The sequence below is a fragment of the Nestor notabilis genome, unplaced genomic scaffold (assembly GCF_000696875.1).
Source record: "Nestor notabilis isolate BGI_N333 unplaced genomic scaffold, ASM69687v1 scaffold3454, whole genome shotgun sequence".
Classification (NCBI taxonomy): Eukaryota; Metazoa; Chordata; class Aves; order Psittaciformes; family Psittacidae; genus Nestor; species Nestor notabilis.
The window spans coordinates 33,211-46,331 of NW_009926747.1; the positions used below are offsets into that span (position 1 = coordinate 33,211).

General features: G+C 37.5%; 1 protein-coding gene across 1 annotated transcript in view; it reads right to left on the reverse strand.

The window, feature by feature from the left end:
* Window positions 1-13,121, reverse strand: part of SLC2A13 (solute carrier family 2 (facilitated glucose transporter), member 13) — a 121,630-nt gene that overhangs the window by 24,061 nt on the left and 84,448 nt on the right. Inside the window, exons 6-7 of the mRNA XM_010013702.1 lie at window positions 10,838-10,958; window positions 20-145 (exon numbers count right to left, since the gene is read on the reverse strand). Coding sequence (XP_010012004.1) covers window positions 20-145; window positions 10,838-10,958 — 247 coding nt within the window. The remainder of the gene's footprint in view (window positions 1-19; window positions 146-10,837; window positions 10,959-13,121) is intronic.

Genomic DNA, 13,121 nt, shown 5'->3' on the forward strand with positions numbered 1-13,121 from the left:
ATCTTGGAAAGTGACATACCTGCCCCAAGCCGCTTTCATTGTAGAATCTTTATTGACAGGAACACATGAGGACTCAACAACACTTGATTTATTCAATTTGTAGCAGAGACCACAGTCTGGATCTAACATACATCCATTACAATAACTGAAAGAGAAAGAAATAAATACGTCAGCAATACTTTATTCATTTGTACATGTCAAAACTGACAGCATCTCCTAATCAGTCTTGGGATTCACGTAGTCAGGTTGTCAGTGTTGGAGACGAGATAGCAGAAACTGCCAAAAACCCTAATACAGATGGCTTTTGCCTTCTTCTGTACCACACTTCGGTGGCCCAGTTTTGAATGTCCCAGTGACACTTGATCAGGCTGTAGGGGATCTCACTCATGGCATGAATTTTAATTAAAAAAAAGACATATTGGGGTTGAAGAGAAAGAATCATACATAATACTAATAACCAAACTGGGATTTGGGCACATACGGATGTGGGAGTCAGTCTGACGTCATCATACCATGTGTCTCCATGTGGGAACTCAGAGGCTGAGTTCTCATTATATTCCATGGACTCAGTCAGTATGTCAAGGCAGCCAGTTCTCATACAGACATCTAGTGCCCAAAAATATCCTTCCTGCCCATCACCTGTCACTGCAGAATGTGCAGTGCTCTTGCAGCTCATTCCAGTGCATCACACTTGCCAGGTCCTTACACACCTGTCTCTGATTTCCTTGGGAGTCTCAAGGAGCATCAAATGCTTACGTTTAGGCAACGTTTCCTCAGTGCAATCCAGCATATTCAAGTGACTCGACAGTAAAACTGTTCTCTAGACTGCATTAGTTGTACTGACCACATCCTCACTGACTCTACTGGAAGCCTAGACAACAAGCACCCTACAGATACTTCACTTAGGTGTCAGTCTACATTGCCAATTCAGAGACACATCCTCATCAGTAAAGCCCCTGATATATTCTAAGGCATAACTTTAGAAGTCAAAAATATTAGAATGAGAAACCGTAAAACATGGAGTAGTCTAGAAATTTGAAGCTGAAATTAAACTTTGAAATGTAACATCTGGAAATGAGTAATTAAGGTTACCAAAATAGCTTCAACACATATCCCTGTTACAGCAAAACCAAGGAAATAATCCTTTCTGAGTAGGTATTTTTATCATAACAATGACTTATTGAACGAAGAAATAATCTGCTCAAGCTACTATATCATTACAAGGAAAAGTAAAAGTAACTGTATAACAAAGTCCCACAAAACCAAATCAGTAAAGCGGATTATGTGGATTTTAAAAGTTTGAAAGTGCAAGTTTAAAACTTAGTCATTCAAACTCTTCTTACTATGATGTTTCTAAAAGAGCTATATGATCAATTCATATGGTAGTTGGCCAAAAAGAGGGCTGGGAAAGTGTAAAAACCAATGTATTTATTTGCATCTGCCTACTTCTCCCAAGCTTCAGAAATTTGTGCTCTGTTATTGTGTCCCTTCTGTGGACTTTACTGGGTATCACAGGATCATTTAGCTTGGAAAGGACCTTTAAGACCTTCGAGTCCAACCAATCTTACAGTTGGCATTCAACATAATAAAGGCTGCTGGATTTCATGTCATGCCAAATGCCAGAGGTTGTATTACTCATAACAGTTTAAATAATTTAAAATTAGTATTTTCCACAGCTTTTCTGAAGCTTGTCTTTCAACATTAAATGACAAATATTTATAAAGCCTTTATCTTTCAGTTAGGATTGTCTGTCATTAGCTATATAGTGAGTTCATACAATGTCTTTGACTTCAGGTTTTAGAGACAGGGCCAATTTATGTCAGAGGAAACCCAGAAATTCAATATACAAGACTTTAAGCCCTTTCAAATCTAACTCCCAGCAGACTTAGGATAGGCAGCTGCTCTCCAGACTATCTAGCATTCTTCTGTGCCCCATTTTATCACTGATATAAAATTTTTGTATCACTGCTCTTCCCAAGATTGAAGAGTTTTTTATCTCCAAAATTCCAACATATACACATTACAACTGTTTTGTAACGTAGTAAAGAAATCTGTATCAGTTAATAAAGACTAATGATCACTGAAGATGCAGCACAAGATAAGGAAAGAAGATTACTTCTTTTCAAAGAAGCAATTTGCAAACAATCAAAAACATAATGTGCTGAAGCTGTTTACTCCAAATTTCTCTCTTAGAAAACAGAAACACAATATATACCAGTTTCAGGCTTCTTCACTCTAGGCCCATTGCTATTTCCTAAACAAAAATAGATTGACAATGTAAAATTGAGTGTATATTCTTACATACTTGCTCACAGTCATGTAAATAAATTAGGGCACACAATATACCAGGAAAAGAAATGCATGATATAATATTTATTGACATATAACTATCCACTACTCACATATTGGTACCAATTAGAGATCTCCTTCCTGTCCTCTAACATACCTTCTTATCAGCATTACCCATATATACCCAAATATAAGTCAGAGTATAAATCTATAAAAATACTGATACTTCTTCAAATCCCCACCAAGATCAGTCATGGCCTTTAAAGCTCTATACCAGGATACTCCAGGATGTCTACATAGGAAAGGAAATTTGCATCCAATTATAAATGGGAGATGTGTTTCCTGTACTTTATAATGAAATATTTGTATTTGTGCTAAGGTTATGAGCTACTGTCTTGGAAACAAGTTCCTGTGTGAAGAGCTAGTTGAAAATTCCCAGGATGTTGTCTATCAGACTGACAACTCATCAAGATTGAAATACCTGAGAGAGATTATTTGATTTTTATGAAACCAGGCAGCATTACAGCAGGAAGGTTTTACAACGTGCCTTGTTCTCTCCCTGCTTACCAGCTGAGCTCCTAGGCAACCCAACAAGAAGGCAAGCATCTAAACTTCAGACACTTCAGTCCATGTAGCAGAATAACAACAATAAGGAATGCGAGGCTCCAGAAGTCCAAAGATCACAGAATCACAGAATTACTAATGTTGGAAGGGACCTCTGGAGATCACCTAGTCCTGCCAAGGCAGGGCCACCCAGAACAGGTTATACAGAAATTTGTCCAGGTGGGCTTTGAATCCAAAGATGCCCAGCTCAGTGTCATGAAGTCTACAGAACAAACGTCTCAGTAGCCTGGCCTCTCAGATTGTTTGGAACTGCCAGGGAACTGGATTTCTGGGTTCCTACTTCACTGTCAGGGCACATTTACTCATGAGCAGATGGACCGTTAGAATGCTACATATCCCCAAACCTGCAGTTCCTCACTCCGATTCTGCCAACACAGTCAAGGCTTCCATGCTCTTATGTCCTCTTCACCTGACTAAATTGGAACATCTGTGTCAGGAAAGCCTGACGGCTCTATCTTTAAGGTCCCTTGCTTGCAATTTCTTGACAGTCTGAGTGCCAGCAGCTTTCAGAACACTCTGCTCTGGAGCAGCCTCCACGATGAACTGAGGTTCCTGAGGTTACAGGTGCGTTGCAAAGATCACAATGTTTTCTTCTTTCATACAGAAATTAAAGTATAAAGATGAACTATTAATTGGCCAGCTGTGCACATTTTTTGGAAACCAAAACTATTGTTTTCTTTCTTCTTCCTAACAGTGTAGTTACTAGCCTCTACTGCGATCTCTAGAAAGATTGAATAAAAATACTCATCTGCTAAAGTGATTCTCCAGATGGCAAAGAAAGGTTCACAATTGCTTCTTCCTCTGCTTTTTCTCTGCTGCTTAGAATACTCCATAGTTACATTTGGTTTGCCATGTTCTGTGCTTTAAATTTGTAAAATGACCTTGTAAGTAATGACTTTCCTACAATTCTCTTAATTTGAGCGCAAGTTGGATCTTACCACTTTTTGTTGAGTGATTTCGCAGTAAAAGACCTTTGCCCAGTGCCCTTGTTCTGCAAGTGACATTTCTCTTTTTGTCAGACTATTTCATCTTTTTTCAAGCTGAACCTCAATTTTAGCTCATTTTAACACATTTCCTCAATCTTCACTTTTGCCACATTTTAAAGAACTTTTAACTTTACCTTCCATATCCTGTTACCCAATTATAAAACTATACCAGTATGTTCCTATCATCCAGTTACAGAAATACAAACTGAGCTTGATAGTATATTACGGCTTCTGTAGTTCTTTTCCAGAATGTAACACCGTATCTCCTAATATTCTACTACACAGGTAGCATAAACACTCAGATTATAAAAACACCCACAAATACAGACATATCTTGGCGACAGACTTTTTCCACTTGTTTTGCTTTCATTATCTTCACTGAGCACATGCTGCATGTGAAGTAGTAGTTATATATGAAAATCTGATACACTCGCAACATGCAAGTGGACTTGTATGATCCTAATGGGTCTCTTCCAACTTCAGATATTCTATGTAGGACAGTTTGCCCATGTCTTGGTCTTGACCACCACTGTGGTCGACTTTGTGGCTTGTTGAACTAACTGCTCCTGCTCTGCCTGATGCAAATATCCATATTCCTGAAAAAGGTTTTCCTCATAGAACTGTAGCAAGAATAAAAACCATGTCAGGTCTACTCCTTGCTCTCTAGACTGGTTATGCACACAATCCTCTATCTCCCTTAGCTTCCCAGCTCCTGATAGAAAAATAACAGACTGGAATCAAGTTTTCCTTGCTTCTGTGCTTGTATTCTTCTGTCTATAGCCAGAGAATGCCTCTTCCTCTAGCCCCACATGAAAGATTTAAATTACAGTTACATTGAAGTATGATCAATCCTTTCTCATCTTCAAATCAAGCTCCTGCTCCATCTAATCCGCTGAAACTATTCTTCAGTGACTCCTTCACAGGTAAGAGTTCCAGATCAGTACAGAATCCTTATGCTTCTCTATATGCCAGCCACATATAAATGCATTAACTCTTCAAACTTTCCTTAAACCATCTTTACCAAAGACTCACATGTCTCAAGTAAACAACACAATTTATATAAACCTAGAGCAACTGTTTTCATCTTCTTGGTGTTTGTTACTTCTGCTTTAGACCTGAAGAGGACCGCAATGGCTCATCCATTTTTGCTACCTATCACAGTCCTAGAAAAGACACTACTCTCTATAAACCCTGCTTTGCTCAAGTCCTTAGTTCATCAAAGTTACACCACTACTACTATAAGCACCTCGACAACAGACTGTTCTGGAATGCTAGCACTGCATGAAAAGTGCCATACCTACATGCGAGTAGACTGTGAGTATCAACTATCTCTTGTCTTTGTCGATCTTTTTTTTTCTGAATTTATATAGCCCCCAGCAACAGCTTCCTGATTTCTGCCTGGAACTGAGTAACACAGATAATAAATAACAGAAAAAACTGTCTTACACATGGCTTAATTTTGATCATAATGGCAGCCTCTGTAAAGTACTCTGGTTTTAAAAGTACTTTTCCGAAGAGACCCTACACATAGACATACTCCAAGCTTCTACACACATCAGATACAAACCTTGTTTGAACTGGATTAAAACCATCCTTGTGTGACTAAAACCTGCACACCAAATAAAGTATAACACCATCACTTTGGAAGATTTTACAAAGTAATTCCCTAAGCATTGTTCCAGGTTTTGTTACACAGCAAAGTCTTAGAAATAGTAGCAGAGAAGTGTGTAAGTGTTAATAGGTTACTACATGAATGACACCTTGTTCCTTCAGTAATGCAGAGCTTGATTCAAAGACAAAGTAGAAATGTTAACAGTATTACAGGATATGCATTACACTCATGGACATTATAGTTCATGAAAGTCACTTTTCAGATCTTTGCGGTTTAAATTGATGGGAGGACTTTTACCACATTCACATTAAAGATGCTTACTACATAGAACTGATGTATGCCTTCCTATCCCTTAAAATTTTAAATTGAATTACAAGTTTTGATTCATAGGAGAAACATGCCAGCAAATGGAAAATTATTACCAAGCAATATAAACTTATATTATCTACTTAATAATTTCAACACTATGTTAAGGTCATTTTACAGTTCTAGAACATAAACTGTCCATATGAATTTTAATTACATTTTGTAAAAGCTGGCAAAAGTATTCTCAAACATGCTTTATCCTTTTACATACTCAAAATTTTCTGACCTTAATAGCAGGAACACATTACTATATTTATTACTGGAATTCTTGGTTGTCAGAATGACCAGTGACTCAGTTACTTTGACATTAGAAACAAAAAATGAAAATGATATTTTAAAAAGCACTGGTTCTATGATACAGTGACAGCATGAAGACTACTGATGTTCAGTTTGCAGATAAATCAGATTGTCAATGAGTTAACTTAAGTAAAATAGCTAATATACTTATCACATGGATCCTAAAGCTATTAAATACAATAAAACCATCTTCAGTTACTACATTAGCTGAGGTTATCAGGACTGAGCACAATCTTATACTGTTGTTAAATTTACAAAGAAAATATATATTTCTGCCAATTAGCTATCATGTAAAACTGCTGTGTAAGAGTACTAAATATTGGTGTCTTTATCTCAGTGATGTGTATGTGTACAATGGGCTTAGGAACATTAACCACATGAGGGTGACTAATTCAAAGATGAACAACAGAAGCCTTGTGTCCAGAACAGCTGGCACTGCCTGTATTATTTTAATCAAGCTCTGAAGACAACCAGTTCCCAGGAACCTGAGAAAATTCTTGTGGACAGGTACCATTTCCCTAGGATATAATGGTTAACCAAAGATTAACACAAAAGTTACCATTTTCATGCAGTAATTGAGGTGAAAAATATTGTTTAAGCAGAAGAAGTTCACCTTTTGTCTTCTACAGATGACAAAGTCTCAAGAAGTGCAGTGAGACAGACACATGAATCAAAGGAAACAAAAAGACCAAGAATACATAGCAACAGGACAATGATAGTTTTCCAGAAATGGGTGAATGTCCCTGAGAAAGGTCGAGTGGGACAGTCACACCTTTGATTCACTGAAGATTGGGAAAAGGTGGTAGGGTATCTACTGCACATGCGCTGATCAGGACCTCCTTCCAGAACAGGCAAGTCCCAGCAAAAGCAGGAACATATTCATAGATGTCTGAGTAGTCAGATTAATAGGAATGGCTACATCATCTTTTCATTTCTAAGATGACAAATTTGGGGATGGTGTTGGTTTTGATTCTTAAATTTACCTCTGAACTTCTCTGTGACCTTGATAAGTAACAGATCACAGCTGCTGAAGAGATTAAGATCAAAGTGGTCAGCACACTGCAAGTTATCTGTACAATCCTACATGGGCTGAGTATGAAAATTAAGTTTGATGTAAGGATGGCACACAGGTGAGTGTTCACCTCGCCTTTCCTCAGCAAGACACCCACCCACTTCCACCTTTAAGGAGGCAAAGTGAATTTCAGTGTTCAGGTGTCCTGCTGGATTTGCATTATTTCCATGATGTCCTTGTGACACATGACTTTTTTTTTCCCTCCTGATTTATAGATTATTTTTTGGCTGTTGATCAACTATGAGGTTGTACATCTCTACTCCAAATGAAAATTGCAGCGTATCTTACTGGTTTGCTTTTCTGCAACCATATATGGGTAACTTGTAACTCCGTTGTCTCAGCACAGGTCTTTCAGAATGCAGTATTCAAGCCCTAGGTGCTTTTTTGAATCAGGACTGTGACTGTGTTCTTTATTTGCTAATCTGTTCTATCTTCATTGTTATATGTGCAGAGGAACATGGATCTGAGGGAACAATAAACAAACAAGACTGTTTGTAGTAGCTCTAAGGCTTCCATAATGGACACCCACACTTACTGGAACCCAAAAGATTTGCAAACATAAAAATAATTTCTACACTGCACAGTATCAGTGAAACTTCTGTCAGCAAAATAAATTTTACTGATGTTTTTATAAGTTATAAATACATTTTGGCAAAGACAAATACAAGATGTATTTAGGAAACTGCCCCATACTGTGAGATGACCAAGCTGCAAACAGGTTTAGACTCTTAAGTATACCTCACCTCAGAGAAGCACTGCATCACCATCTGATAAAGGAGACTATGAGCTGCATTTGTGTAGCCACACAAATTTAAAAGAGGTTACAGTGATTACAGGGATATGGCATTATGTGTTGATCTTCTGAAGTCCTTTTGCTTTTCCAAAACTTTCTGAGACCTCTTCAAGGCTTGCAAGATGCGACACTAAGCAGTATGAGATACTAAGTTATACTGAAGCAAGCTAGAACATGGATTAAACAGTAAGAGACCACTGCCTTTGAGTTACTTTAATTTGATCAGATATCTCATTTGCAACTATCCCTACAGTAACATTTGTTACCCAACACAGCACTATCTGTACAGCCCCTTTAATGCCATTATTCTCTATAGTAACATAGAAAATATGCAAGACTGGCATTACGCAGAGCAGTCTTTTACTTCCAAATCCTCAGGTTTGAGAACCTCTGACTCAGCTCCATAACTGCCACAGGGAATACCTCCAAGGCCAAAAAAGAGAGGCGAGCCCCACAAGGCTTTTGTCGAGAACGCCATCTACCTTCTCATGACAAAAATATGGTTTTTTTTCATTTTGTTCCACTTACTGACCATGTGCACAGAAAGCAGGCATACTCCTGTCCCGAACAGCTACTTTTCCAAGTCAAATATAACATGATTATATGTCAACTCCTCCAGAAATAATTGAGATAAAAGAACAAATTAATGTATATTCTCTATGTGTAGCTACAAGAGCTTGGCAGAAAGGCATGCTGAAACTAATCTCCTCTGGGTTTTTTTTCCCATGATCTTTGCCAAAGGCAAACAATATTTCTTGCACTTCTGCCTTGGATGAAGACACCTGGAATTTTGAAGCTTCCTGCTATGGAGTCAGTGGCTGATACCACCTCATAATGAACACTAATATTCATGATGCCGAAGGAATATTCTTCCTTTGGCTATAGCAGGGTCAGGGTTTGGTGATGTTTTGAAGCATGAAAATTGATATCCCAGATATAGTTTTAGATACACAAGTGTGAAAATACTTATTAACCATACCAATCCCTATTTTTTCAAATCCTTTCAAAGAGGGAGTGCTGTAGCCTAATTCTGTGATTTGTGGGCAATTGCATCCATTTATTAGTTTCAACTCTCCTGGCTTTTGTGTCTCTGAACTAAGATACAGTTATAAGATTAAACCAGAAGTGTCTAAAGATTTCTCATATGTTGCTCATTCTTTCACGTCGCCCCCTCCATGTTCACTTTTATCTTTAAATAAGAGAGCTCCTTCTATTCCAAAACACTCTCAAATGAAAGTATTTCAATTCTTCCGTTGCTCTTTTCTAGACCATTGGAATTTTTACCATATCTGCTTTTGCTCACTTCATGTCTGAAATAGAAATAATGACAGATTAAAAGTATTCCAATAACTCATGAAACATCATATACCTTTACTAGAACTACCTGCTTTAATTTTTCATGCATTTGCCCAGAAGTGCACACTAAACAAGCTGCAGCAAGTCTGAATTTCCTTCCTGACTGGCTGTGGTTAACTGGAAAATGAAAATGGTGTCAAATACTTTTTCATTACTTTTTAAGCTGTACTAGCCATTTTTATAATGTTTTAAGAATCTGTTTTAAACAGATTCTATACTGTTTCAGGTTATATAATAATCTAGCTTTACTAGATAACAAATAATGAGTTCTGGTGCATCCTCCCCAAAGAGTTAACTGAAGTTTTAGGCAAATCCTTCTGACATCCTGCTGTTAATGCGATCATATTCTGAGAGGAGAGCATTTGGAAGCTCAATCCCCCTTTGCAGCTTTTAACCAGATTGCTTGTCATCTGAAAAAGCTGTATAGGCACATCTCAAGAACTGCAAAACATAGTTGACACTGCAGCAGAGAACAAGTAAAATATAGGGGTTTGCACGTACGAAACCTCGTATCTGGTAGTATCTAATATTGCAGTTATTAGCACCTATTCACACTCTCTTGAAGGTCTTCTGCCCCCTCTCCGGGCATCCACAAACGTTCAGACTTTCAGAATCTTTCACCTAAGACGTTGTGCTGGCATATGAAAAGCCATGAGACATATTTCTAGCCAGTACTGCTCAGAAACTGTAAGTGTACCTCTCACTTCTTGATATTTATCTGTACTGCACAAACATGTAAAACAGATTTTGAACATAAGTGAGAATTTCTTCAGACATTTAACTAACCTTCTCTAAATATGGGATTTTCTAGTCTGCCAGCTAAATGAACATACCAGCACTCACACGTGCATAAAACCCACAAAATAGAGGAAATGGCACATTCATAATACTCCAGAAGTAATGTTACTTGGAACTATGATGGCATACGAAAGTGCATCTTCCAGCTACTACAGAAAAAAAAGGTCAAAAAATCACATTTATTTTAATTGTTAGTTGGTCTGTAATTATCTGAAGATTATTTTTTTTCCACTTGGGAAAACAAAAGGCAAGGAACACATCTTCCTGAAGAGTTTGCAGCTGCTATACATGACAAATGCTACGAGTAGATGAACAACAGCAAGTATTTTTACAAATTAGTTTTCAAATATACCTAACTTTGTGCCCACTATAATTTGCAGCAGGTGTGATATAACAGAGGGGATCTCAAGTATGGAGTTTGTTGCTTAACCACCTTATTTAGTCCAAGAAACTCCAAAAAATTATTCAGAGCATTTAAACGAAGAGTCTTATTTTCTCTATGGAGGGAAGTTAGGATCTTAACTTCAGGTATCTTGTTTGGTTCCTCGTACTAGGCTTTGTGAATAAGTGTTTACTAGCTTGTAAAACTGAATTAATTGGAAATAATCTTCAAGAAGACTGCATGAGTGATCATGAAATCTCACCTGTATTTTGTGCAGGTAGAGTTTTGATGTGAAGGATCTGATGGATTAAGTGTGATCCTTGGCGAGACCTGAGCTGATAGCAAAAATCCCGAAGCTAGGATAAGGAGTGCTACAGCAGTACCTAAAAACACAGATAAAAAACAATGTGATACTCTTCTCCAGCGGACATGAAATAATTCTCTGGTGAACTGAACTATGCTTGGGAAAGCAAGGCACCCCATTACCATGCAGACAGCATTCACTAAGGAGTTACGATGAGAATCTAAGAAAAATACCCTTTGCTACACTCACATCTTGAATAGGTTAGATGTTAAAGTCAAGAGCACCAAGTTTAATGTCCAGATAATAAATTAATACACTCAGACTTTTTTTTTTAATGTGGAATTGAAAACTGCATGAATGAAGGGATATATTCTTTTTGGTGTTGAAAATAATGCTGTAAAGGTAAAATTCAATGGTGTCTTTGAAATCACCACACTTCCCCCTTCCCACACCCAGACTTGCAGGCTTTCCTGTAAAATAGAAAATAGCATCAGCTTTTTTAGTGACTCTATTTCCCTTTGTGAAAAGAGAGAAATCTGACTTTTCATAAAAATACCACCAAAAAGCCCAATGGCAATTTCTGATCTTGTTTCAAAGAGCACACATAACATCTGCTAGGAAAAAGCCCCCTTCCATTTATTTGCTCCTGTCCCCCCCAACAAATTGCTTGTGCACAAGCTAGGCAAAATGACATGAGGGAAAATGGCAAAAAGGTTCATACTTTGTGCAACAGCCCATCACTAGAACGTAAGTCGTAGTTTTCCTACCATATTTGTCACACACCCACACAATATGCTGTATTATTTTAATGAAAACGTACAGACTTCACCATTGACACTATCTCAAACTAACTTATAAAACCTTTACATCTTTCTACTTGATGAGGCATTGAGTTCTGTACTGTACAAAATACCCTGCATACCTGTTTGTATACTCACTATTTATGTGGCATGTCACATATAACATGTATAGACTGGTTAGTTACCAATGCTCTAACAACATTATCCTTACTATACAAAACCCAATGCACAAACCACTGAAGCACATCCCAGGTAGCACACGTTTAGAAGTGTGCAGTCATTTAGCTTAATGGTTGAGGGCAAATGAAGGATACTGCATTTGGTGGGTGAAGGGCAGAGGGGATGTTCTGACTGACAGTTTCAAGGGTGGTGTTGGTGATGTTTTTAATGAGAAAAGCAGAGTTTCCTAGCAGGTAAACCCACCAACTACTTGAAAAACTTTTTCTGAGATACAAATAATATCTTACGTACCAAGAACTCTGTAATAAAATTATTCATGAATGTGTCTGTGCAGCAGTCGTGGCTAATAGGCATATACATGAACTAGAGATGACTGGACCACACATTTACCTGAACCGAGTCCACTAAGACCTTAAACTCAATCACAAACTATATGCAGAGAATGCACCTACAGACCATAAAATGGGATTTTGGCTTATTCTAGACTTGGCTTTGTACTGCTATGGCTAGTAGGTATGCTAATAAACCCAGCTTTCTGGGCAGGCTGGATACTGCACTAGATTTACTGTACTTTCGAAATGCCATAAACCAGACAGCAAATATCTTTAGACAGGGCCTACAATCTTATTTATATTCATTCTAAATATGCTTTGTCTGTCTTTTAAGTTAACCAAATAAACTAACACTCACTTCCAGCACCTCTGCAAATGTCTTATTTCTTTGGAAAAAACAGAGTATGTAAACTTGGCAAATGAAGTTTATTGTATTTTTTCATTCTGTGGCAAGTTTGTCTATGATGAACAAAACCATACAATTACAAAGCAGCATTAGCTGAGATGAAACAAACAAAAAAAGAAATATGGAAATATCCTGATGATATTTTAGATACCGTTAAAAAATAAAAAAAAAAAAAAAAAGAGATACATTTTGTTCAAGTACCACCTTACTTTCAAATTGACAATTTCTGAAGGGGAAAATGGAAAACACAAATAAAATGGATACTGCACTTATCAAAATCTCTGCATGTTTCCCAATTAACAGCTTTGAAGAAAGAAATTAACTGAAGAAAAAGAGCAGAAAGATAATGAAACCATGCCAAGATATAAAATGGACGGCAAACTAAGAGGAAACAGTAACTGTAGTAAAGAGAACTGAAGAGGTGTGGGGTTTTTGGTTTGTGTTTGTTGGGTTTTTTCTTTTGCAGAAGCAGTTTACTGTAATTTTCCCAATGCTCCTGCATTGACCCAAAAGGCTCAATTTTT